This window comes from Octodon degus, unplaced genomic scaffold (genome assembly GCF_000260255.1).
Source record: "Octodon degus isolate 3935 unplaced genomic scaffold, OctDeg1.0 scaffold00034, whole genome shotgun sequence".
NCBI lineage: Eukaryota > Metazoa > Chordata > Mammalia > Rodentia > Octodontidae > Octodon > Octodon degus.
This window is the reverse complement of record NW_004524610.1, coordinates 10,471,643-10,499,267: the sequence shown is the minus strand read 5'-3', so window position 1 is coordinate 10,499,267 and position 27,625 is coordinate 10,471,643. Positions and strand designations below refer to the sequence as shown.

General features: G+C 38.6%; 1 protein-coding gene across 1 annotated transcript in view; it reads left to right on the top strand.

Moving 5' to 3' along the window:
* The first annotated feature begins 318 nt into the window (after window positions 1-318).
* Window positions 319-27,625, top strand: part of Themis (thymocyte selection associated) — a 233,162-nt gene continuing 205,855 nt past the window's right edge. The window contains exon 1 of the mRNA XM_023714287.1: window positions 319-409. Coding sequence (XP_023570055.1) covers window positions 319-409 — 91 coding nt within the window. The remainder of the gene's footprint in view (window positions 410-27,625) is intronic.

The following is a 27,625-nucleotide window of genomic DNA, read 5'->3' as shown; positions in this document are numbered from 1 at the left end:
AGTTCTCACTTGGGGCGGTGAAGCCACACTCACCCCGCCCCCATCCTGCTCTACTTCAGGGTCAGAAGGAAATGAAGCCGCAAGGAGAACAAAAAGAGTGGCAGCAGCGCGTGTCTCCTGCCCTTTCCTTCCTTCCTCCGCACTGCCCTCCTGGCACGCAGCTGCTTCAGCCCTGCTTGGCTGCAAGTGTGACACGTGCCTGCCGGAGGAGGAATCATGAGCGAGGGCCACGGCTGCAGACAGGCAGTCGTCACACGCGGAGGTCCCACGCTGCGCTAAGAGCCCGGGCTCGGCACCATCCACGCCAGAGCCAGAGCGATGGCGTTATCGCTGGAAGACTTTGTCCGGTCCCTTGACCTCAGGACCCTGCCCAGGGTCCTAGAGATCCAGTCTGGCATCTACTTTGAAGGTAAGCTCTCTCCAAGTCCCTCGATGGCTACAAAACACTGTACTTCGGAAGCCTAATTCACTCGGGGATTCTTGGGGGGATTTTAACAGGGTATGAGCTCTGTAAAGGAAAATTGATCCCCCCCCCCAAAAAAAAGCAATTAACTGTGCAAGGATCAAGACCCAAGCATGCTGAAGAAGGCAAAAAGTTGGTGAGGTGGTTGGAGCACATGGGGGCAGAAGACAAGGACGGTGCAAAGCTTGTTGAGACTTTTGTAAGAATCGCATCGTTCACGTGGATGACCAATTGCTTCTGCATGATTTTTAGAATAGGCTGTTATCAAGAGCACAAAGGTATTTATGTTTGTTTCTAAAATATGAAGAGGCCTTTTTCCTAAATGAAAAGCAGCCCTCACAGGCGCGCCGTAAGGAGGGCAGCGCTCCTCAGGTTTCGACTGCTCCAAAAGCTGCACAATCCACTGCTGTTCTTGCTCTTCCCACTCACCTTATTCGATTCTTTAAAGACTAGCACTTCAGTTTGAAGGTCTGCTGCCACGCCGCAGTGCACGGCTGTAATCCCAGCTCCTGCAGAGCCTGAGGCAGGAGGACTGTAGTACTGAGACAGATACAAATGTTTAAACATTAGAAAAAAGAGAGAAATTACTGCCTATTCATCACAAGATAATTTTTAAGAATCTATGTTGAAAAGTCTTAGTTCAATTAACATTATTGAATACATTGTTAGGTTTTGGTGTCATTCAGGTAACAGGTCTTTAAAAGACTCCAAAATATACCTTAGAATCTTTAAGTGCATGACTGAATATGTGAAAGAAACAGAGATCATTTTCTAAATAATTATGTGTTTTTCCTGAGAAGAAAAGTAGAATTAAAGTGGTGGTAGAGTCAGATCAGGTCAAGGTTAAGGGAAAATAATTTAAGACGTTTTGGCAGACAAGGGTAGGTGAACAGTTCCGACATACACGGGTGCGAAAGTGGCCGTGTCCAAGCGTGATGTTTTCCATTTTCAGTACAGCACTCAGCAGACTGCATGCCAAACTCCTGACTATAACTCCTGGGCTTTTTGCTAAGGATTCTGCAGAGCTGAACACTAACCTATGTGCTTTGAGTATGTTTAAGGAAAGTGAGGGTAAGTCATGATGCTTGGTAGATGAGCTGTATTAAGCATCTTTTAAGATCATGATATGTTTAAAATACAGCAAGTGCATCAGGATATAATGTGAGCATGACTCAAGAAGTCTGTATTAGGTATTATGAAATGAAAGAAAGATCGACAGATGTCAGCTCCAGGTTTTCCACGCACGTGTATGCATGCAGGCACATGCCCTCCTCAGCCTTGAACAGGAATGAACTGGTACAGACTGGAATCTGTTCATGGCAGGGCTTTATTTGATTCATTTGTAAATTGTTTCTTTGGGGCCAGATCACCTTTGTCATATAGACTACATTGTTTTGTTTCTAAGCTGCAGATCATGACTTGTCTTATGATTTATGATTTAAGGCTTTGTGCCAAAAATCTAGGTCTAGAAAAATATATCATTTCTATTGATTTCAGCATTTGATGTTTCGCATTTTGTTTGTAGCCTACTTGGAGGGCATTTTCGTAGGGAGTGCATGCACTGTAATGTTACTGCTCTCTATGTGACTAAACTGATCTCCAGGTGCCACGTCCTAAGACGGCCATCTCTTCCCTGCTGGCCTGCGTGGCCTGGGTGGCCGTGTCTTAAGATGGCCATCTCTTCCCTACTGGCCTGCGTGGCCGCCCGCCTCACACAGTGTGTTCACACGCACAGCAATGTCTCTGAAACATCTCTTCCATCCACTAGTGTAGTTTTTCCCAGTTGGGTCAAACTTACACTGTTTTTAAAATAATGACTCTTGAGTCAGTGCATAGACTGACTTAGTTATTCATAAACATTTCATGCGTATATATTTATTCAAAGATCAATTGATTTCATGAGAAATTCAATAGAAATTTTCATTAGATTGAATGGTTTTACATATTAACTTGGAGAAAATTATATCTTTACATTGCTATTCAAATGATATGCATGTTCAGACTATCTGTATACTTTATTAGTATACTACTATGTTATAATTGAGATGAGTTTTTGTAATTTAAGCGCATCATGTAACTGTCATTGTTGTCAAGTATCAGAAAACTATGAATGTTGCAGAAGCTTCATCTTGTGCTCTTTTTCAGTTTTATCTGCGTTCCCCAAATTAGCCATCATTGTGACTTTTTTCTGTTGATGAACTTTATATAAATGGAAAGCTGTTTTATGTATTCTTTCTTTGCTGGCATACATGTTTACCATGCTTGTGAAATTAATTATTGTTCTGCATAGTTTATTCATTTCTGGGTTATATCACTTTCTGTTGGATATGGCAATTGACACATTCTACTGCTAGTGGGCTTTTGGAGTATTTTCAGTTTGAGTCTGTTGCCCGGGCTGCTGCCCTGGACATGGTTTGGCATGTGTTCTCGCCTGTGTCTGCATTCAGGTGGGTAACGAAAAGCGAGTTGCAAATTCTAATTAATCTGTATGCTTGGTAAGAAGGTTGTCTGTCTTTTTAGTCATTCTTGTAGAGCAAAATGGAAGCCTATGGCGCTAGTAGCTCTCTTCTGACTAACACGTCTGAACACCTTTTTTTGCACCTTTTGGCTATTTGGAGGTTTTCTTTATAGTATTCTTCATAGCCCTTGCTCATTTCTATTAAATTTTGTAAATTTTTATTGACGATTTGATTAAGTAAATATGAAAACCACCCTCTGTTATGGGCATTGTAAACGTGTCCTATATGTGTATCTGGACATTTCTTTTCTTTTTTAAAATTTTATTTATTTATTTTTTATTTACTTAATTGGTACATTATCTCAGTACACAGTTCAGACTTGTAGTGATCCTCTTGTCTCAGCCTCCCCAGTGCTGGGCTCACAGGCATTAGCCACCATGCCCGATTTTGGTGGCCAGCATGGTGTGCCTGGGGTTCTGGGGCCAGCACAGTATGTGGTACCCAGGATCAAACCTGCATCCCTGAGCTTGCCATGCAGACGCTTAGAATGCTGAGCTATCTCCCCAGCCCTCATTTTCTTTTTTATGATTATAACCATTCATTGCAGAGACCTCACTGTGGCGTCACTTCCACACTTGCACATGTCCTGCCCCCACTGTGTCCCCCCTCCTGTCTTCCATTATGTGCCGCCCCACTCATTATTCAATGGCATCTTTTGATGGGGAGAACTTTTTAATTTTAGTATTTAGGGGGGCTCGATTCATGATTATATTCCATTCTGTGCGTTATCAAGCAAATTTTTCTTTATCCTAAATTTATGAAAATATTCAATACTATCTTCTGGAAATTCTATCATTTACCTTTACCTTCAGATCTGCAATCTACATGGAATGACTTTTTGTACTTGGCTTGTACCTGAGGCCAAGCTTTATTTTTCCTTACACAAAACCATCTGGTTCAGCGACATGGCACAGCTGTCTTTCTCCAGCGCCTTATTACGACGTTGCCTTAGTCGTGAACAGTGTGCACGTGTTCCTGGGTCTGTTCAACAGCTTCTTCCTTCCAGCCATCTAATTGCCATTAGTTGTTGTTGCTGTCACGGTCGTATTGGGGGTCACACGGAGGGGCCCTACACATGCTGGGTAAGGGCTTCACTCTACCCCTTTTTAAGATTTATTTTGAGAAGGGATCTGACTAAGTCACTCAGGCTGGCTTCAAACCTGCTCTTGTCCTGTGTCAGCCTCCCAGGAGTGGGGTTACCAGTGTGTGAGGCTGCTACAGGAGCTTAATTGCTCTCTTTGCATAAATTCCTTTGGGCCTTAACTAAGGCTATCTTGCAACAATATATAGCATTTAATTAGCACTACATTCTGCATAATAATATGCAACCGAGTTTGAGTCTCAAAGTTGATTGCACACTTGAAACACCTGAGATGTTTGCAAAAGTATCGATACTTGTGCATCTCCCTGAAGGATAGAGATCTAATTGTGCACAAAGTAAGGTGTTGCCATCAGCTTTCTAAAAGTCTCCCAGATGATTTAAAATGCAGCCAAGGTTGAGAACTGGCACTACAACATAAGCTCTCCAATACATTTTTCTTCTTCAAGTTTAGCGCTTTGAATTTTCCTATACATTGCAGAATGAGCATATCAGTTTCCACACCATTCCTTCCAGAATTCTGCTTAGCAGCGCATTGGTTTGGAGAAAATTAACATCATCCTAAATTAAGTCTTCTGATCCATGAACTGAGTATAGCTCTCTAGTTGTGTGAGCTATTTTTTTTTTTCATTTCTGTGAATGATGTCTTATGATTTTTGTAGGGATCTTGTGCTTTTTTCAGATTTATTCTTACTTGACTTTTGTAAGCCATTAATAATGACACCATTGTACTTTTTGTTTCCTATGTTGTATATGTTGAATATTAAGGATATCTTTGAATTATCTTTTGTAATACACATATGGTCTGGGAATGATGATGGATTTTGCTTCGGTTTTTCTAAGGGTTATAGTTTTTTTTCTCTGGCAAAACACCTGCTAGTATCAACAGTATAATGTCAGCTAGGGTTAGGGTGGGAGGACCTCTGGTCTCGTTCACGGGCACTAACATTCTCAGCAATCATTATTAAATAAGTTCATTTTAGAATAAAGAAGTTTCTAATGTAAAAATGCTTTGAATTATGATTTCAGTTCTTTAAATAGTAAAGTCTTCCCATTCAGAAGCAGTTTATTTTTTTATTAAAGAAACCTGAACATCTTCTAGAATATTTGCTAAAATATTTCTGTAGTGACCTTATGTAACCTACGCTAGTTCCTAGAATAGACATACAAATGTGTGTGTTACTGTCCTTACTTGGTATCATATTTCTTCTATCATTTGCTGGTATTCAAGTAGAAAAATACAATGAGTTATTCTCAGCATTCTTTATAAATTATTTTATGAATCCTACTAGTTATTTTATTGCTTTTCTTAAGGAAATAGTGACATCATTATAAATTATCAAGAGCCATGCTCATGATGAATTTTGGTATTTTTCTTACCTGTGTACTATAGGTCAGTGTTTCTAGTACTAAGCTAACAATAGTGGAAATCATGTATTATTCTTAAATACAAAAAATGCTATGTAAAATTTCCTCCTTAAGCATAATGCTTTTAATTGTAATATGTTAGTGCAAATCTTGGAACTCAATATAGGTGCTTATAATTGTATCTAAGATTTTTGCAATTAATTATAATTAAAATAAATCAAGAGACTTGTCTATTTTAAGTCTAAGGTAACATTATCTTACTGAAATGAGCTACATACACTGTATCATTGTCTACTCTTTGAAGGAATTTTCTCAATATTGATGTTGAGTTTTTCCTTAAAATTTGATACAATACTCTTGTAAGTGTCACCGACCAATGAAGTTTTAAAAGAGAAAACAGCTTGATTTCATTATTATTTTGTATTGTGTTGTTTTGTTTCTTTACTGATTGCTGGGTTAATTTTTACCCTCTGTTTCTCTGTTGTCTCTCCCCTTTTCTAGCTACCCCGTTGACTCTAGTTATTTTTAAAACTTTTATTTTGTTTCTCAATGCATGCATTTAAAATTAAACATTTTTACAAAGAATTTTTCATCATTCCTTGTAAATTTTGTCATGAAGTTTTTCTATTAATAAGTTCTAACTGAAATTCCTTTTCTTTTCTTTTCTTTTTTCCCTGTGGAACCGGGTGTTGATCTCACGTTCTTGCTCTTGCCAGGCAAATGCTTATTCTACTGAGCTATCTCCCCAGCTCCTATCTGAAATTTCTTTTACGTTCAGTGGCAATTTTATTGGTTGATCCTACTGGATTTGATTCAGTGATCCTTTGCTTTTAAGTAATTTTATTGCTTTTAAGAGAACAGTAGAATGTGTTACAGGGCTTCGTTGGCACTGATGAAAGCTCTCTTTGCTTTGTGGTATGAGCCGTGGCTTACTTAGACGCTTGAGGCGTGGCGGAAGCGGCTAACTGCAGGTCACGTGAGTTCTGAGGCACTGCGTGGAGCACCTACACTTGGCAGCCACCGCAGCAGGCGGCGTGCTACGCCCATCAGGGTATCTCTAGAGCTCAAACAATTTCAGGAGGGTGAGCTCGCCCTACTGATGGGAAACAGACAGCTGTAAGTTATGAAGTCATAACTGATGCCTGCATAATGTACACATGAGAAATTATTTTAGGGTCAAATTAAGATATTAAGCATTAGCTTTGCTTTTTTGTTTAGTGGACCAAAGTAATGCCAAACTTGATGTAAAGACCAATCTTGCTATGGTATGTAAAATATTAGTAAATGGCTACCCCATGATAGTCTTCCGATAAATTAGAATTGTAATCATTGTCACCCACATGTTGGCATACGATAAGGTAAACCGAGCAATCATTTCTGAGAAGAACAGAACCAGCTTGAATTCTTTCTTACCGCATCATAAACCAAAATAAATTGAATATAGTTAAATATAGTAAAATTTAAAGTACTCACTACAAAACATTAAAAACTATATAAAATAATAAGCAAGGAACTTAGTAAAAGTTAAATTTATAATTTTATTTATTTTTATTAGATACACGGTCTCACTATGCAGTTAAGATTCATAGTAATCCTCTTGTCTCAGCCTCCCCAGCACTGAGATTACAGATGTGTGCCACCACATCTGGTTTGGGGGTTGGCATGACATGTGGTACTGGGGATTGAACTCCGGTCTTTAGGCTTATGAGGAAGGCACTTAAACCACCATGCTATCTCCCCAGCCTCTCAAAATTAAATTTATGAAGTCAATTTTTTTACAAACTGCCAAATATATAAGCTTGAGAAAAAGGTAAACAGCAAGCTATAAAACATTCAGTTTATATAGCACATAGAATATGAAAATCTTGACTCTATAGTTACATTGAGCAAAATTGAATGTGAAATTTAAAAATGGATAAAACAGTAAAAGTTTGCATGCCATAACAATATAAAAAGATTCCCAAATGTACGAATGAAATGCTTTATTTACTTTTTAATTTTTTGTTTTAACATTTCCTTTACCAGTCCATGTTTGCAGCACGTAGTGATCACATGACTCAGGGGCTGGTAATGTGCACAGCAGGCTTAACTCTTCCTACTGCCCCTTCCTTTCTCTGCCTCTCTCCTCCCTCCAGCTCTTGATTCCCTTCCAACCAAAAATACAAAAGCAATCGCCAGAACCCAGTGCAGGCACGAAGGGGCCAGGGCCAGGCAGGGGCGAGGGCGTATAAGCCATAGCAGCCTTTGCAGTCAGCATTTGGGTGACCCTGCCAACACGTGAGATGTACAGACAACAAGTTCTAGAAGTCGAGTTTACAATATGAATAGAAAGAGCAAGTACAATGATCACTCAAGGCAGTCACAGAAGTACAGGTTATAATGGGATATCAAGCAAGCCTCAGCACAGGACAGCATCCACGAATTCCTAGGACACATTGTCAAGCGTGCTTAAGGAGCCGAGTCATTCTTGGGGGAAACACAAGGTGTTACTATCCTTACAGCCTGTGTTCTAGTAAACAGCTCTTGTGACAAATAAATTAGCAAGTATAGTAGTAGGAAGTGAAAGCAGGATTTGTCCTTTGGTCTCCAAGTGTCCACACACATATTCACAAGCGCAGATATTTCTACTTCCATGACATGTCCTCTCTTGTGGATTATGATGATCTCTGATGACATGAAAGTAAGAAGGACCCTGAAGAAACTGAGGACATTAACTTCAAAGTCTAAAATAATGTTCCTACTGGAGCAGAGCAGGTACCAAGCCTTTTAAGAGCATTGTCTTGGTCAGTTTTCCCACCATTGGGACATGATGCAGCTTAAAGGAAAGGGTTGCGTTAGCTTCTACTCTCGGGGCGTTTGGGCCATGATTGCCTGCAAGGTAGAAGCACAGCTGTGGAAAGGCCTGAAAGAGCAACACTGCTGGTTCACGGTGGCTAGGAAACAGGAGGGGAGTAGCTCCGGAGAGAAAGGCGAAGGAGACCAGACCCAGACCTGGCTTCCTGACCCCCAGCGCACCCTGAAGTGAGCTTTCTGATCGCCTTAAGTGGCGCTCAAGACCGGGAGGAGGAGCGTGGTGCTCCTAAGGCACAGATCCCCATGAGCAGGTTGAGCAGGTGATGGCTGGGAGCTGGTTGTCTCTGGAGGCGGAAGGCAGGTTGCTTTAGGGAGAACAAAGGCGGTGGGTGGGGCACAGTAGGATACTTGTCATGATCCAGAATAGGTGATGGTGCCTTGATTCAGGTTCAAGGGAGAAGAATAGCTTTGGGGCACCTTTGGAGGTAGAAAGGCCAGGACTTGCTAACAACTTAATATGGGTGTGAGAGCTGGAAGGACCAAAAAAGCAAAACCAGAGAGGTTTGCTTTGCACCAGTAGGGAAATGTTCGCTTTATACCAGTAGGGAAACGTTTGCGCATTTGAGAGGGGTAGAAAGCAGGGGAGATGGGTTTGCAGAGAAGCGCAAGTCTTGTTTTAGACAGGCTAAATACAAGGAGCTATTATTCACCCAAGAGAAAATTTTGGGAAGACAATTGGAAAGCCAACATTGTCCATAGATGAACTGAAATTCACAACTGAAATCTTCCCTATGTGAGCAGGACTTTATCAATTAAAGTCTCATCAGTTGAAACAAGACATACATTCTTCTTGTATACTTTCTGGCTGATATTTTTAGTCATTCTAGTTCATCTTTATTTTTTTTTTTTAATATATTTGGTACAGAGTCTCACTGCATAGCTCGGACTTGTAGTGATCCTCCTGTTTTCAGCCTCCCCAGCGCTAGGATTACAGGCATGCACCACCATGCACAAATTCAGTTTCCAGCTTGGCATGCCTGGGGGGAGAGGGCAGCATGGTACATAGTGCCAGGGATCGAATCCCCATCCCTGCGCTTGCCTAAGCAGGCACTTAGTGCACTGAGATGCCTTGCTACCCCTTCATATTTATAGTCATTCTAAAACATATATAATAAAAATTATAAGGATGAAAATATTAATATTTTAAACAATACTAATATTTTTTCATGGTAAACTCCACTTTTTCTTCATAAAATCTATAAATTTAGTATGAATACTAGCAGTCAACGTACTTTAGTGGAAGCAACATTGCTGGAAATAATTGGAATTTTTTAATATTTTATTAATATTTGTTGCTGCCAACTGGTGCATGAGGTACTTTCTCCCTTTTCTTATTCTTATTGCTCCACATTTGCATACAGAATGGTCACGCTCCTCATGGGGAGTGGGTCCCTAGATGTAACACGCCTGTGTTCCTTCCCTCATCCCTTCTCCTTCGCTCCCTCCCCCTCCCTTCTTCTTTTGGTTTCCTTCCTGTTTGCAAAAGACCCTTCTTCCCAGTTCCTATTATTTTTGCTTTTGTCTTTTCTTATATTTTGGGTTTCCTAAGTATAATCAAGGACATTATATTACAATGATATACATGTACTCTTGTTTATAGAAGCATAACTCATAATATTCAAATCTTCAGACTTCTTTATGTCCACTAACAAATGAATGTGTAAAGAAATGTGGCATTTGTACCCAGGGCAGGAGAATAAACTTGGGTCACTGGTAACAAAGCGAGTGTATTTTGAGTGTATCTTTCTTAAGTTTAAACAAGAGTACATGTATATCATTGTAATATAATGTCCTTGATTATATCATTGTACTATAATGTCTCAGGATTATGTGTAACATACATGTCTCATAGCCTATATAGGGACAATTGATTAGTTTTTAATAGTGTATACTAAAGGGCCAGAGATCTAATTCAGCAGTATAATAGTGTATACTACTAAGTTTAAACTTAAGAAACCCAAAATATAAGAAAACTTAACAGGAGAAGCCATGGAATATTTAAGCTATGTGCCTGATTTATTTCACTGCAGTGGTACGGTCTCAACATACACTCGTTTTGTTACCAGTGACCCAAGCTTATTCTCCTGCCCTGGGTACAAATGCCACATTTCTTTACACATTCATTTGTTGGTGGACATATAGAAGTCTGAAGATTTGGATATTATGAGTTATGCTTCTATAAACAAGAGTACATGTATATCATTGTAATATAATGTCCTTGATTCTTTTGAGAAGTTACCTAGGAGAGAAATTCCTGAGTCAAATCAAATTTGTAGTTTCAGTTTTTGAGGAATCGCCATACTGATTTCCATAGTGTTTGCATTAGTTCACATTCCCAGCAGTGTGGAGGGGCTCTTTCCTCCTCTCAGCCTTTCCAGTGTTAGTGATTATTTGATTTTTTGGTAGTGGCCATTCCTTCTGGAGTAAGATGGAATCTCAGTGTTGGTTTAATTTGCATTTCTCTGATGTCCGGAGAAGGACATTTTTTCATGTATGTATTGGTCATTTCCACTTCTTTTGAGAATCGCCTGTTCATTGTAGCTGTCCATTGATTGGGTCTTTTCTCTTGGGCATTGCTCATTTTTCTGAGATTTTATGCATTCTAGATATCCGTTCTCTGTCCAAGGAATAACTGGCACAAAGGCATAATTTTTCCCATTCTGTAGGCTGTCATTTCTGTCAGAAGCTTGCTAATTTGATGTGACCCCATTTATTGATTCTTGATATTATTTCATAAATCTGATTTGGGATGTTTTATTAGGTAGCATTTATATGCAGTGGATGACAACCTTTTATAAGTGGAAGTGCTACCCTGCCACTTTTTTCTGAATGAACTGCAATCTTTAGTTCTCAAGTGGCTCAAGTAGACATCTTTTAATTATTGTCTGTTTTTGGAGAGTATCATTTAGATTAAAATAAAGATTTTTAAATCAACTTACTGGGATACAGATTAAGTCCATTATATGAAAGTATATTAAAAGTAGATGAATAAATGAAGAATTTCCAACCTGTCTCAGGATTATGTGTAACATCCATGTCTCATAGCTTATATAGGGACAATTGATTTTTAGTAGTGCATACTAAAGGGCCGGAGATCTAATTCAGCAGTATAATAGTGTATACTAGTAAGTTTAAATTTAAGCTAGTAAAAATGTATGCTAAATAGTGTAATTTAAGTTCCTGTTTGTTTTATATAAAATTAGTATAACATTTTAGCATTTTCTTTTACTGTTTGACCTTTCATAATATTCTGTAATATGACATCAGGCATACTAGGATCATACAATGTCTGGAAATTTGTATGGATGATAGCACTACTACCTGTTCATCAAAAAGTGGGTTCACCACTTTGTCTTCAGGAAACATCTAGGTTTTTGTTTTACTGTACTACACATCACTAAGTTTTTCACTTGTCCCTGGTTATTTCGTATTTGCTACCAATTGATATTGACTTACAAATTTGATCAAAAACCTAAGTAGCATCATGATCTTTTGCTGAGCTAGAAAGTAGAGGTGACAGGGTTTCTTTTTTGCCTTATAAAAATGCATGCATATGGTTAGCAATTTATCAATTGTGGAAGCACACAATTATCCATTACTCAAATGAATAGAGAAACACTATTCATATTTTGTTGTATTCTTTTCTAACTTATGAAAACTATGAATTACCTTTGTAAATGTATTTGGTTGTTACAGGGTCTCACTATGCAGCTTGGATTCATAGTGACCCTCCTGCTTTCAGCCTCCCCAACGCTGGGATTACAGGCATATGCCACGGTGCCCTGCCTTTGTGGTTGGCTCACCCCATGCTGGGGGCGGGGATGGTGCAGCATGTGGTGCCAGGGATTGAACCACAGACCCTGCACTTGCCTAAGCTTGCCTAAGCAGGAGCTATAGACTACTGAGCTTTCTTACCAGCCCCCCAAATTAACTTTTAAGGCAGGAAGGTTGATGCAAATCCCTCTTCCTGTTACTTTATGTAGACTCTGACCTCTTCCAACAACTTTGGTTTATCGTCTTGGTTCAAGTCATTCTAATTTATTGTTAATTAAAACAAAATTCTTCTCTTTATTTCCATCCACAACTGGGCATCAAGAGACACTCACTCACATACACACTCTATCTATCTATCTATCTATCTATCTATCTATCTATCTATCTATCTATGTATTTGGTACAAGGTCTCACTACACAGATCAGACTTGTGGTGATCCTCCTGTTTTCAGTCTCCCCAGTGCTGAGATTATAGGTGTGCGCCACCACTCCTGGACTCTGCTGTTGCTGGCTCAGTGTGCCCTGAGGGGTGGGGTTGGAGCAGTATATGGGACCAGGGATTGAACCCTGGTTCCTGTGCTTGATATACTTTAAATACTGAAGTTTTAAGTTGTGAGGTACAGGTGCCAGGACACAAGGGTCACTGAGGTACAGCCCTAGTCATTTCTGATTTTTGAGACAAGGACTCACTATGTTGCCCAGATTCACCTCAACTTTGTGAACCTCCCTCCTGAGTAGCTGGGATTACAGGTGTGTGCCATTGGGTCTTGTCAGAGTCGGAGTTTTAAAATGTGTGTCAGGTGGCATCACTGCTGTGTCACACCAGAGCGAGCATGACGTATAACCCTACAGTGGTGCTCGCCACGTTATTCCTGGGCTTGTTTGGGGATTGCCTTCCTCAGCTGCACTGGCTTCTTCACTGTGGCTCCAGCTCGGGGCGATTCTCCTGCCTGGCGCTGCTCACACTCTTTCCTCGGGCTGGAGGCTCTTGCATCAGCTACCACTTGTCTGTGGTAGGTATTCAGCCTGCAATTGTTTCACTCTCCTCCTCTTCCTTATATATGTCGTTTAGTTTTGTCTCTTGCTACTTTTCCTATAGCTTTGGTGAAGTGTAATTTACAGGCTACAAAACGCACCCCTTACAAACACGTAATCTGGTGTTCGTCATCAGTTGATGCAGCTCCGCGGTCATCACCAATTTGAGACCAGACCTGTCACCTCCAAACATGGCCTTCAGCTGTTCGCCGTCTATCCTGACCTGTACTTCCGGCCTCCGGCAACCTGGATTCGTTTTCTGTCTATAACCTTCCCTTCCCGGCCACTTCATAGACAGTGAAGCATAAAATACGGAGCTGTGAATGCAAAATGCCTAAAACTGCAAGATCAAAGAAGTAGCAGTAATGCATATTATTCGAGCTACAGAGGCAGATACTGAGGGGACAGGCAGAAGGGCTGGGGCTGGGGCTCAGAGACAAAGCACTGGCCTAGCATGCTGGAGACCATGGTTTCATACCCAGAACTAGAAAAAGAATTTCCTGAATCCACTGAAAATTATTCTTGTGTGAAATTTGAGTTATAGGGATTAAGGGGTGTGGAATAGTCATTACTTTTTAAATAGCAAACCTTATAGAATGTTGAACTATTAAATTGTGTTGGTATATAACTTTAATAAAACTGTATATTAAAACATAATTGGGGACTACAGAGGTAGCTCGGTGGTCTACATGCCTACCTAAGCAAGCACAAGGACCGGGATTCAATCCCCGAGACTGCATGCCGTGCCAGCCAGACCCTGGGCATGCCAAGCTAGCCACTAAGTCTGGGCATGGTGACACATGCCTGGGATCCCAGCTCTAGGGAGGCTGAAAACGGGATGATCACTATGAGTCTGAGTTGTGTAGTAAGACCCTGTATCAAATAATAAAAATAAATAAGCATAATTAATTAATTAATACTCCAAAAGTGCTAGGTAGTCTTTTGTCTGTGGCTTCTGTCATTTAGCCTGTTTTTGTACCTCATTCAAGTTGAAGTGTGTTTCAGTATTTTGTCCTTTTTGTTGCTATTTACTGTGTGAATCCTATTGTACTTATTCAATAGCTATTGAAGATACTCAGTTTATCTCATGTCTGAAGATATTTTGAATAATGTGCCATTTTTACTTTTCCTATACACATGAATATCCTAATTTTACTATATCCTCTCTAAGGTTTACTATTGCTAATCTTTTTCATGTGAATTTCCTAGTGACAAATGATGTTGAACACTTTCCCTATGCATATCAGCAATTTATTTCCCTCCTTAGATAAAATATCTCTTCAAGTAATTTGACCAACTTTAACCGAATTATTCTTTGTTGATATTGAGGTCTAATTTTTTTTTACTTATTCTAAAAACTTGATTTGTGAGTATTTTCAGCTGCGCCGTTCGCAAATATTTTTTTTTCTCTATGATTTGTCTTTTCATTTTCTTGATGTTTTCTTTTGATGTAAACATGTTCAAGTTTCCATGAAATTCAGTTGATATTTTGTCCTTCTTAGAGGTCATGGTCCTATCGATGAATATGAGGGCAGGAAAGCTTCCTCTTCAGTATTCGTAATGAGGGGGAGGGTGGCTGTCCATGGCCACTCTGAAGCTGGATGACTTTCCCGTGGGGATTCAGAGAACTCATACAAGCTGTTATGCTCAGTGTCATTATAAGTCAACAAAGTCTTATCAGAAGAATGTGTTGGCACGTTGGAGGAGAAATGAGAAGCCAATTTAGCTCAAAGAAGGGGGAAAAAAAGCAGAGATACTATCAACGGAAGTGATCGAGAGCCTCATAGTCTTCTGGGTATTGAATGCCCCATGGGAACCTGGAGAGTCCAATCTAAATATGCAAAACACATTTGAAAAAGATTTCTTCTCTGTGATTTTGGTTGACATACATCACTTATTTCCACTCTTTTTTTTTAATTTTTTTTATTTATTTGAGAGAGAGAGAGAGAGAGAGAGAGAGAGAGAGAGAGAGAGGTGTGTGTGTGTGTGTGTGTGTGGCCAGCTCAGCCCACCAGGGGGCGGGGCTGGCTGGCATGTGGTGCTGGGGGATTGAACCGCGGTCCCTGATGCCTTGCCAAGCTTGTTCTAAGTAGGTGCTTTAGACCACTGAGCCATCTCTCCAGCCCCTACTTATTTCCACTCTATCAAGAAAAAAATGTTGAAGAAACCACATGCACATTTGCAAAAGTAAAGGCATAATGTTCCATAAATATAAGCTCAATGTGTTTCTCACAGGACTTTTTCTTCTCTAAGTGTATTTGGTACAGGGTCTCTCTGTGCAACTCCGAGTGATCCTCCTGTCTCAGCCTCCCAGCGCTGGGATTACAGGCATGCACCACCATGCCTGGTCTCAGTGACTTGCTCAGCATACCGGGAGGAGGGGCTGGAGCATGTGGTGCTGGGGATTGAACCCCGGTCACTGCACTTGGCCAAGAAGGCACTTGGGCCACTGAGCTATCTCACTGGCCCTCAAAGGACTTTGTAAATGTCATAAAATATTTTCCCAGTCTTAGGAGTTAAAGTTTTTAGCTATTATATTGTGAATCTAATAAACGTTATAGTATTTCTGGTTTGTATAGGAAATGTGAAGACCATGGAACAATTTTCTTAAAGTAATTTTTTCCCTTCAGTTGTTTTCTTACCCCCTCTTCTTCATCTCCTCCCATTCCTTCCTCCCTTCCTTTTTTTGTTCCTTCGTCCCTTCAGTCCTCCTTGCCTTCCTTTCTTCCTTCATAAATATAAACAAAATTGATTGTCCCCTGTTCAGGCATGCTCTGTAGGTCAACAAAAGAGGTAGATACAGCTTAGAAATCAGTGATTATAACACAGCATGAAAGTGTTCTAAATGGGATAAATCATCTCATGAGAGGCTATAATTTTCCACCCAGGAAAGTCAGAGAAAAGGTAAGAAGTGGTAATAATTTTGCTGGGGTTTTTAGCCTAAATAGAAGATGACTAGATAAATAAAGAGTTATTAGGACAAGAGAAAATTGTTTAGAAGATTATACAAATTTAAAAAATAAAAATGTAGCTCAATGACTATTTAGAACAGTGGATAAATCAGGAAATAAATGGTCATATTTTCAATGACTTCTGAGTTATAACAAGTTTATCAGATCTACTGTAATGAGTAAGGAACCAAAAATGCATTTTTATGTGTATTATGGACTGGAAATTTTGCCTCCTCCCAAATAAAATGTTGAAGACCTAACCCCTGGCGTGAATATATTTAAAGGTAGGTTCTCTAAGAAAAAAAATAGGGAAAATGAGGTCATAGATGGGTCCCTAGTGTGCTGAGAGGACCCATCTATGAGAGGACACACACACACACACACAGCACAACTGTCTGTGAGTCCATTGGCTAAGGAAGAAGTGTTGTTAAAGAGCCTCACCAAGAGCTAAATCATCTGGAAGCTTGATCATCCATTTATAGCTAAAAGATGAAAAGAAAATAAATTCCTGTTCTTTAAGCTGCCCCATTCATAGTGTTTTATCACACAGTACTAGTTAGCCCAAGGTATTTTCCTTTTCACCAAAGTAAAAGAACTTCACTGAAGTTCAACTGGAAATTACAGAAAAGTCCAAAGTATTTCTGCAATGTTTAAGGCAAACAAAACACAAAACACTAAAAATTCATCCCCAATTAGAAAAACAAATTTGCATTCAGTAGAGGTTTTACTTGATGGATACAAGGAGATGCATAGCAAGGAGCCAAGGCAGCGCAGCCCAGTCCTTGCCCCTTTGGGTAGAGTCTTCTGGGCTTGGAAGCTCATGAGAGGCAGCTGGCAAAGGAGCAGTTGGAGATTTCAGGCTGCAGGCGGGTCCCAGGTGATAAAATCAGCAGCGGAGGGCTGAGGTTGCAGCCCAGTGTGTCCGAGGCTCTTATGAAACACAGACACACAAATGAGAACCTGAAGTGCAGGCAGCAGCACAGCTGTGAGGCTGGCAGGCAGATGTGAGAGTTGCGGAGAGAAGTCTTGTTATTTCAGGGTGTGCCCCCTAATCTGTTGTGCACCAAAACCTGTGGGACCCAAGAGTGCCCACAGGGGAGGCAGGGGCAGAGTGAGAACTGCTAAATCCCCAAAACCTGTCTGGACACGAGGGGAGGTGCAGCGAGGGGAGTGAGAAATGACAGCACCTGGTTGGGGAAGTATCACAGATACACAGCAAAGTTAGTGGAAGATTTTAATGATGCAACAGGGACACACTTTCTGCAGGTCAGACCCCGGCCCATGCACTTTGGATACAGTTCTGAGTAGATAAACACATGCATAAATATGTGACTAGAGAGAATACAACACATATATATGTTCATTCACACACAGATTTAGTCTTTTTTTTTTTTTTTTTTTTTTAAATATTTATTTATTTTTATTTATTACATTTATTTATTGTGTGTGTGTGTGGCCAGCTCAGCCCACCAGGGGGCGGGTCTGGCTGGCATGTGGTGCTGGAGGATCGAACCGAGGTTCCTGTGCTTTGCCAAGCTTGTTTCAAGTAGGTGCTTTAGACCACTGAGCCATCTCTCCAGCCCCAGATTTAGTCTTAACATGCGTACAAATGTATTATCTTATGGAAATTTTTTTAACCATAATATTTATGGTTGCAGAACTCTTCGAAGTCCATTGCAGAATTGTAAGTTTGATTGCCACTATTTCAGGTTGGCTTGGCTGTCCCACCTACCTCTGTCTAGGTATTAAACATACTAAAGTTTAAGTTTAAGTATAAGGAAACTGTACTGCCCACCCAAATAATTTAAATCAGAAACTCAATAGTGAATACAGTTCTTTAGATTCACCCATTCTTTAAGAAATTTTTAAAGATTTTAAAAATTATTTATTTATTATTTATATACTTGGAAGGGGGTCTCACTATGCAGCTTGGACTCACAGTGACCTTCCTGTCTCGGCCTCCCCAGTGCTGGGACTATAGGCATGCACTGCCACATCTGCTCTTGGTGGCTGGTATGACAGGTGTTCCGGAGCTTGCCCAGGATGCAGCACTGGAGCTTGAACCTGGACTGTTATGCTTGCCAGGCAGGTGCTGAGACAGACAATCTATGTCCCCAGCCCACTTTAAGAATGTTTTTTCCCACCCTGGGTGTGGGACTGGTGCAGCATGTGGTGCTGGAGGTCAAACTGTGGTCTCTGTGCTTTGCTAAGCTTGCCTAAGCAGGCGCTTTAGACCACTGAACTACATTGCCAGCCCGTCTCTTTAAGAAATTTTGCAACAATATATTAATGGCAATTTGACTAAACATTCATAACAAATAACTGCTGGAAGTTCTATGTTTGTCTTATCTTTTAATAACTTACCACTGACTATATGTTGATGATTGGAACACTGAAGAACTGACTCTAAAGCTGGCTGTATAATTCTTAGCAGTGATACGTAGAAAGCTGAATACCACATGAATATGGCTTCTGTGGGTTTGATGTCTAGAGGAGAATTCATATAGCAAAACATTTATATGTATTTAATACTCACATAATTATTTAATGGTTAATTGAATTTAATTTTACCTGATCTTAATTTAATCCATCAGTCATAGTAAGATCAGTCAATTTGAAAATCACAGAATTGTATAATTGTTCATATTTCATAAGTTCTAAGTATTTAGACAGTGCAAATTTTTGTCTCTTTAAAATGTAAATTTACAAAATTAATATTGATTTATATAGACCAAGTGTAATGAAATTCTGTAGTAGAGATGACATATAGCTTTCCACTTTGTCCACCTATCTTTTTGAACTCATGTATTCAAGCGATCCTCCTGCCTCAGCCTCCTAACTTCTGCCAACACAGGACTGTGCCTACATGCCTGCTTGACCTGGTACATCTAAAACAAGTAATTTAAGCCAAGTGGAAAGAGTACCAATTTTTTTGTACATAAGATGATATTTGTAAAGATTTTTCAAGACAAGTATTACATTTCAAGAGCAGAATTTTTCAATATGCCTTCAACATATTCTGTGCAAATCTCCATGTATGAATTTTGCCTTAGAGACAAGGAAACCTAATCTCATTGACACTGAAATCTGAGATCTTTGGAAACTCACAGTTGATGATGATGTATTAAAAAAATATAAACTTAGCTGTGTGAACGGCCTGTTGTTGGGCAGTAAACTGTGGAAACAGGAAACTCACGTTTAGTTGTGTTGCACATGTTCTTGGCTTGTACTGCTTTTGTAAGGTGCAGAAGTTCTGCTTTGGGCTACATATTGAAAGCATAATTTTACCTAAAATCACCTTTGATTTACTTTTTCTTTAAAAACTTTGAAATCTTTACCTTGCTGTTCTCTTTGTTTGTCTACTCTTCCTTTTCCTTTTCTGCTGTCTTAGAGTTGTCATCTCAGTTTCTTTCTTTTTTTTCATGTATTTGGTACAGGGTCTGCAGGACTACAGGGTCTCACTACGTAGATTGGACTCATAGTTGGATTCTTCTGTTTTCAGCCTCCCAAGCGCTGGGATTATAGGTGCTTGCCACCCCGCCCTGTCTCAGTCGCCATCTCTGTGCCCCCCAGGTTCAGGGCCAGCACAGCACATCAGGGATCAAACCTCAGCCACTATGCCTAAGCAGGCGCTTTAGCCTGCTGAGCTATCTGGCTGATCCAACAGGATTTTGCACCTTAAACCTAAAATTTTTGCAAGAACTGTTGGCTGTAGGGGACTTCATTGAAGCATAACTTTTCATGAACTAATAATTTGTGCATGTAATCCAAAGTTTCTGTATATGTAAAAATTTGTGACAAAGAATACAGTTGTCCAAACACTACAGGTCAGTTAGTAGTTACATTTTTAGTATAATTGGGCATTATGTTTTTGAAAATAAGAATAAAAGCATGTAACATTTCGAAGTGTAGACCATTTGTGATTATGTACTTCTGGAAAGTACGCTCTTCCCTAAAATTGAGCTTAAGTAGTCTTAATATTTAGAAAAAAACTCTACAACAGGTGCATTACAAACAAGCAAAGAAACAGATAAAAGCAATTTGAGTTGCATTCTTTTCAAAAGCTGTAGAGGAAAATAGCTGCCGAGCAGTTTTCAGTGTTTACTTAAGAGGGGTTGTACCAGAATGTAGACATTTTTGCACAAAAAGGACATTATTTGTATCTATGTTAGAGTAACCACACTTAAAATTTTCTCATTGTTGTGTTATTAAATATGAATCTTGACTAGATAATAAAAAGTAAGCAAAACAAGTACTAGCAAGTAATTTCTCATGCAATCATATGAATGTAGGCTACTTATGCTTTCTTCATTTTGTAAGTACAAAGATATAATGGGCAACAGATTAAATTAAATTATAATTTTATTATTTGCTTCAACTGACAAGGCTGGAAAATAGATAGGTTGGCTAGGCATAGTAATAGCCTATTTTCATTTTAATATGTAAAATTATTGTTCTGTAATTTATCATTGATCAATATTTACTAAAAGAGACCAAGATTTTTATGATAAGAACAGTAACGTTTTGTGCATTATGATGTTCAGAGTTTGTTAAGCATTGCTAAATTACTAGGAAGTGTTTAAATGAGAAGTTAAGTAATGTGAACTTAATGTATAAAAATTAGAAAGCTTATCCTTAGAAATGTCTGTTTTTGATAAAACATTCAATATCTTAAATTTAAAAACTTAATATTTTAAATGAGTGTCTACTTCATTTTATGCCAGTAAATGTTTGGAATTGTTGCACCTTAAAACCAAAATTTTTGCAAGAACTGTTGGCTGTAGGGGACTTCACTGAAGCATAACTTTTCATGAACTAATAATTTGTGCATGTAATCCTCAAGTCACTGGTTGACAATAGCTTGTTGTTGTTTTAAAGAAAAATAGATTGCAGGAAGTTTTCTTAGCGCAGTTTCTTGATTATCTATATAACTAGAGGACTATTTAATTCCTACGCTCACAAAGAATAATTAGTAATAAAAAATGTTTTTTCTCTAGATTAAGTTTTACTTTAGAGTTCAACATGTATGTCCGTTAAGGGACGAACACCTGCCCCACGAAGGATGTGTGAACCCTAACCACAGACCAAGGCTCCTTTTTTTTCTTTCTCTTTTCTGGTGACTTCAAGAAAAGCTTGACACTATGTAAAACAGTTTTTCTCAAAACTCTGGAATCAAATTATATGATTATTGAATTAATTTTTCATTAGCAGAGACTACCATGAAATTTTAAATTAATAACGTGATTCTCCTTTCTGTTTTTCTTATACTCTGCCCCTACAGAAATTTACCCATTTTTTAAATATAATTTTCTACTTTGCCAGAGAATCTATTATATTTAGATTGATTCAGAATTCTAAATCATCTAAACTATCTTTTGGATTTTATAGACCTAATTCACTTGTTCTCATATAAATAATCTCTTTAATAATTATTAATAAATAAATCATAAAACTGTCATTTTATATTAAGAATCAACATTTCTTTTTCAAAAAAAAAACATTGCTTTTTCCAGTGAAATTTAAATATAAGGAAACATGTTTTATTCAACCAGTAAGTAAAACATCTAACAATACTCATTTATGCAACTAGTACTCTTAGAATGTCTTCCTCAGACCTGCTACTCTAACAATGTCTTCCTAAACTCAGGCTACTCTAAGTCTGGTGCAACAAAAACCATGAGATAATCTTGGTCCAGTCTCTCAGTGAACTCAGCCCCTACCTGGAGTCAAACATAACAGTTGCAAAGATTAGGGCGGGGGAGATGACACAGTAGAATAAGCCTTGTCTGGCAGTGCAAGGGCCTGAGTTCAATCCCCAGTTCCACCAAAAAAAAAAAAAAAAAAAAAAAAGTTTATTTTAATGACTATCTTAACTTTTCTCCAAATTAAACCTGAGAGAGCCCAAAGATTAAAAAAAAAAAAAAAAAAAAAAAAAAAAGTCACAAAGACATTTTAAGATGTGCTAATAAAGATTCATCAGATTAGGTTGATTACTATTTTGATATTGTTTCTATGAATGATTAATTGGGACGCCAGAATTTTTCATAATACACCTAAGGGGACTTTTCTTCAGTATAGAAATTTCTCTTTTAAGAAATATTTTTCTAAGTTGATACTTAAAAAAATAGACATCTTATTTTAATATATGCTATAAAGCTTAAGTCAGTATTTTACTCCACTAATGAAAGAATTTTTAATTTCTTCTACTAAAAATATTCTCTTCTTCCTGGGAACAATGATGCATTCATTTAGATGTTCTGCTTAAAAATCAACACTTTAATCAGCATAGAGTACTTGTACAAGGGTCAGAGTTTTATCCCTGAAATACACAAAATTAAAAATGCACAAAGAAATGAAAATTAAGATTGACAGTTCAGGTTAACTAATGGACACCATTCTTGTGACAGGTGACTTTCAGAATTTCATTTTAATGTTGGGTCATGTGGGTTGTTTTTTCAACTCAGATCCTTTCATAAGACAAAACAGGATTATTCAAGGAAAATACCATTTATTAGAAAAAATCAAATTCAATGCTCAGTAAATTTAGTCATTATTCTTTATTAATGTACTCATGGATTCCATCTTTTTTATTAAGAATAACAAAAACTAATCACACCAAACTTCCCAAAGAAAATGACCTACCACAAGCTGAGCAGAATTGATTGGGTCACTTGCCATTAGTAGGTTATTTTTGGTAGAAGTTGACAGCCTGCAGTCCTTGGAAGTAGACGGCAGCTATTGATCTCTTTCACCACAAACTTACTTGTCTAGTACAATGAAAGACAGCCTTAGATCAAACATTTCCAAATGTATAAAACATCGTTTTTGCAGACAGGCATAAAAACAGTTATGTGACCCTTGTGTTAGCTTGATGGGGTTGCACGGCTTGCCTTTTGAAGATCTCTGGCAGTCCTGTGCATGAAAAGCTCATCAGAGACTCCTGCAGCAGTGTTCAGCCAGGATGCAGGCAGCAAGGCTGCTTTGAGTCAGCTGTAGAGCCCAGACAACAAGCAGAGAACCCACATTTGAGACATTAAATTCTTATACTCTGCTGCAGTAACAAGCATGCCCTGTGGTATATGGGTCTGCTCAACATTGTCTGGACACCAAATTCTTCACCTAGAAACCAAGTAACTTACCTGTAACTATCATTCAAATGATGAAATCTTGGGTTAATAGGAGATAAAGGTAGGCAGTATCCATGGTAGTTTTGGACTTGTGATTAATACCTTTATGTTAACAAGTCACCTTGCATTTATGTTTCTGATGAATGTACTTTTAAATTCTACCAAGCATTTCCTTCATCCTTTTTCCAGGGTTAAAAGTATTACATACAAAGATACGCATCTCATTTTTATACTGGAGTACTTTAAGTTGTATAGAGATTATAATAATCAATAATTTTAAACATTTATCTCCATTATGTCTCAGACATCCTATTCTTTCTCTTATTAGGACAATTCTACTAGTATACTTAGTTGCATTAAATTTATTTTGTCTTTACTCTTTTAATTCAATTAAATCTATATTCACTTTGAAGTTCATGTGTGTATAATGACTACTTTTTGTCTAATAATGCATAACAGTATTTTCAAACCTAGCTCAACTTTGCAAAAGACTAGGCACTTTATAAACTTTCTATGTTCTTGAGTTCTAGTTCTAAAATCTGAGAATAAATTTGTAAATGCCACACTTTATAATTTTCTCCCATTGAGTTTGTGCAACCTCTCTGGGAGAAGTTGTTCTAGAAAACAAGATCAAACCCTCCGTATTCAAAGATGAACATTTGACAAGGAAAACTATCAAGAACTTAGTTAGTTCATTGTCCCCCTTCCAATTTTCCACATTAATGAATAACAGTGCCCAATTATTTTCTTAAAACCCCAATGTCTTACTCTACAAGTCAGTTAGTCTTACTTTTCTACCTGTTTTTAGACCAGTGTTGATGGGTTCCTTTAGGGTTGACAGCTCTTGTCTTGGTCTGGTGTGTGACCATGACGGTGCCATTCCGGAGCCCATCTCCCTGCCCTTCAGTCTCTCGCAAGTCTGCAAAACAAATTCCTTAGGAAAACTTTCTCAGAAGAGTAACACCTGATTGTTGACATTTTAAATCCATTCTGCTTGGGTTTTGTCCAGCCCTTGATTTCTATTTTATGAGACCAGCATGGAAAGATATTGAGTGTCAGAAAATCCTTTAACACATTAATGCATTCAGATCTGAATTTTTTTCACTCTGGAATGCCTTTTGTTTTTGTATTAAGAACTAGTGATTGAGACGGAAACTATTTGGCTATAATCATACACCACCTTCCACATGGGTGCAGGATTGTTGATTGACATGTTGCTGCTGACTGTATTAGCATTAGAGAACAATCCAGGAGAATGTGTGCCCACACTAGCAAAGCTCTGAAGCACTGTACCAACAGGAAAACCTCAGCTCTCATTTAATTTTCTCTTTAGGTTTAATAGAACTGTGCTGATTAGTAATGTAGCCACTAGCAATATGGGTTTTTAAATTAATTAAAAGTTATATTGGTTACCTTGCACAGGCTCATTGACTTCCTCAGGCTATTAACAGCATTTGGGAGAGGGGAGTTGGTACTGGGAATCAAACTCAGGACCTTGTGCTTGCCAGGCAGGTGCTGTGCCACTGAGCTCTATCTCCAGCCCTTGGCTGCATTTCTGGATGGCTCAAGTTGTATTTTCACCAGTGCACCAGTTCTGTCAATTGTCCTGCTTTGGAATTCCTCCACAAGGCAAGAAGGGTCTCACCTAGCTTCCCCTGCACTCTGCATGGTGCTACCTCCCAGCTAAGACAGCATTTTGGTAATTACAAGCCTAGGAATAAATGGAGAGACAAAGTATGTGCATGCACATGTGTTACAGTTATCCCCAGGGAAGATGACAATTGGTTATGAAATTTCATTCTGCAGTCTCAGCCTCAGGATTCAACATTTGTCCTTGTTTTGTTTTTTTCCAAATGAAAAACGCACATTCATCTTTCCATAAGATGATGCAAGGTTTTACAGGCATTGTGTAGTCTCATTAGATAAGCAAATGTCACTACATTTTCCTCACCTTTCAGGTCAGACACAGTCACCTGTTCTGTATCTCTTCTCCTTTTTGCTGTACAAACTCTCAGCTAAGGTCAGTGTTGCATGGATTCCTTGCATCTTGCTGTGTCTACTTGATTAGTCTGGCCACTGAGATGCAAAGGAGTTTCAGGTGTGAAACTTTGGTTGCCTGCCACTAAAGTTAAAGACATGTTTACTCTTCTTTATTTCTTGCTTGATAGCTGAAATTTAGACACTGCAATGAAAATGGACCAGTTCTCTTAGAAAATCAAAGATGGAAGACAAGCTGAAAAAGACCAGAAAATCAGATAAGAAAGGACAGAAAGAACAAAGAACACATGAAAATTTCACATAAAGCAAGGCTACTTTCTACTGGGTTGTTATCTGAGAGAAAATAAACTATATATATATATATATATATATATATATATATATATATATATGGTTTTCAGCCTCGCAAACGCTGGGATTACAGGCAGGCATCACCATTCCCAGACTCATTCACCTTCACAGCATGCTCCAGGGGCAGGGTAGGCATGGCATGCCAGGGATCAAACCCCAGTCCCTGCATCTTTCTAAGCAGGTGCTTTAATCCACTGAGCTATCTGACCGGCCCATCTTTATTGTTTAAGAAACAATAAAGTTTTGTTTTGAGAGTTGGAATGAGAAAACCTGGAATGGGCTCATCACCAGGTATTTCATCCATTCATTTCATACCAGAGTACTAAGCGCATCACTGAATAGAGAGAAATTACTTGACTCTGCATAACTGTTCAAATCAACGGCATCTCAGGGTTTTCCCAAGAATGACACTAGTTCAGATAATTAAGAACCTTTTTGAGCTTTTATTCTTTCAAGGACAAGAATGGTTGTCAGAAATCAGTATTTTTATATCCTTTTCTATAACAAACAATTTTTCTTAGCTATTAACAATTGTATCAAAGATCAATGAAAAATCCTAACAGTTGAAATCAGAGCTCTTTCTAAATGCTATTAGTGTCTACTAGTTTGATTGATTTTGTTCTTTATATAGTTCAGTTACTTAGAAAGTAAGTTTCTCAAGAAAAGAGTACCTCCATTTTTTGGATGGTTTTGTTTTATTTGGGGTTTTCTTTATATTTTAAAAAGTATCTAGTTGTTTATTTGTACAGAAAAAGGGAGAACAGATACAGCACCACTGAGGGTGCCTGACCTGTTCTATGTTAGATGATATTAGATTCTCAGTGGATGATAGAAAATTTAATAAGAGTATTAAAAAGTGTTTCATAGTATGCCTGTCAGTTCAGTTCTTCTCAAAATTTCCTGATTGTTTTCAAAATTTCACAAAAATATGAGGAAAACTGAGCCTTTTCAGAAAGGCTGAATCATAAACTAATTCTTTTTAATTCCTTTTAATCATAAACTAATTCTTTTCTTTGAGTTAAAAAAAGAAATCGTTTCAGGGCTAGGGTGATACCTTGGTGGTCTAACCACCTGCCTGGCAGGCACAAGGATCTTGGTTCCATCCTTGATACTACATGCAATGCTAGCTGCATGCCAAGCCTGCCACTGAAACTGCGCATGATGGTGCATGACTGTAATCTTGGTGCTGGGGAGGCTGAGACAGGAGGATCGCTATGAGTCTGAGCTGTGTAGGGAGACCCTGCACCAAGTAAATGAATGGAAAAAAAAGATTAAAATAAGTAAATATGAATTTGAGGAATGTTTTCTCTAGCTCTGTGAGGTAGACCCAGAATATCAAAAGCCCTAAACAAACAAACAAAAATACCTTAAATTTGGGCCGAGGGGATAGCTCAGTAGAATAAGTGCTTGCCTGGCAAGTGCAAGGTCTTGAGTTCAATCCCCAGTACTGGAAAAAACAAACAAACAAAACCAGAATATCAAAAGCAATCCGGGGAAACAAAGGAAAGGCAGAAGATATGACAATTCCTGACCTGAAATTATATAATGAAGCTAATGTGATAAAATCAGCATGGTACTTGTATAGAGACAGACCTGAGGATCAATGGAACAGATTAGAAGACGCACACACCACTTCTAGGTTCACTGAAAGATTGCCTCTTTAATAAATAGTGCTGGAAAACTGGCTTTCCACATGCCGAAGGCTAAAACTAGACCCAGGTCTATCACCATGCACAAAGCTACAGTCAAGATGGATGAAAGATTTAATTATTAAAGCAGAAACACTAAATCTTCTGGAGGAAAATGTAGGTAGAAAATTTAAAGACATAGAGGTAGGTAGAGAGTTCTTGAACAAAAACCAAACTGCAAAGAATCAACAAGTTAGATCTAATTTTTTTTGAAGTTTCTTGACTTCAAAGCAAATGTCCAATAAAGTAACAAGAACACCCACCAAACTGGAAAAAAATTTATAGCTGACTGTCCTCCAATAAAAGACTTCTATCTAGAACATACAAAGCATTAAAAAAGAATCAGTCGATTTTCTGCTGAGTTCCGGGAGCCCCCAGACCCAGTCCTAGCCCAGGTCC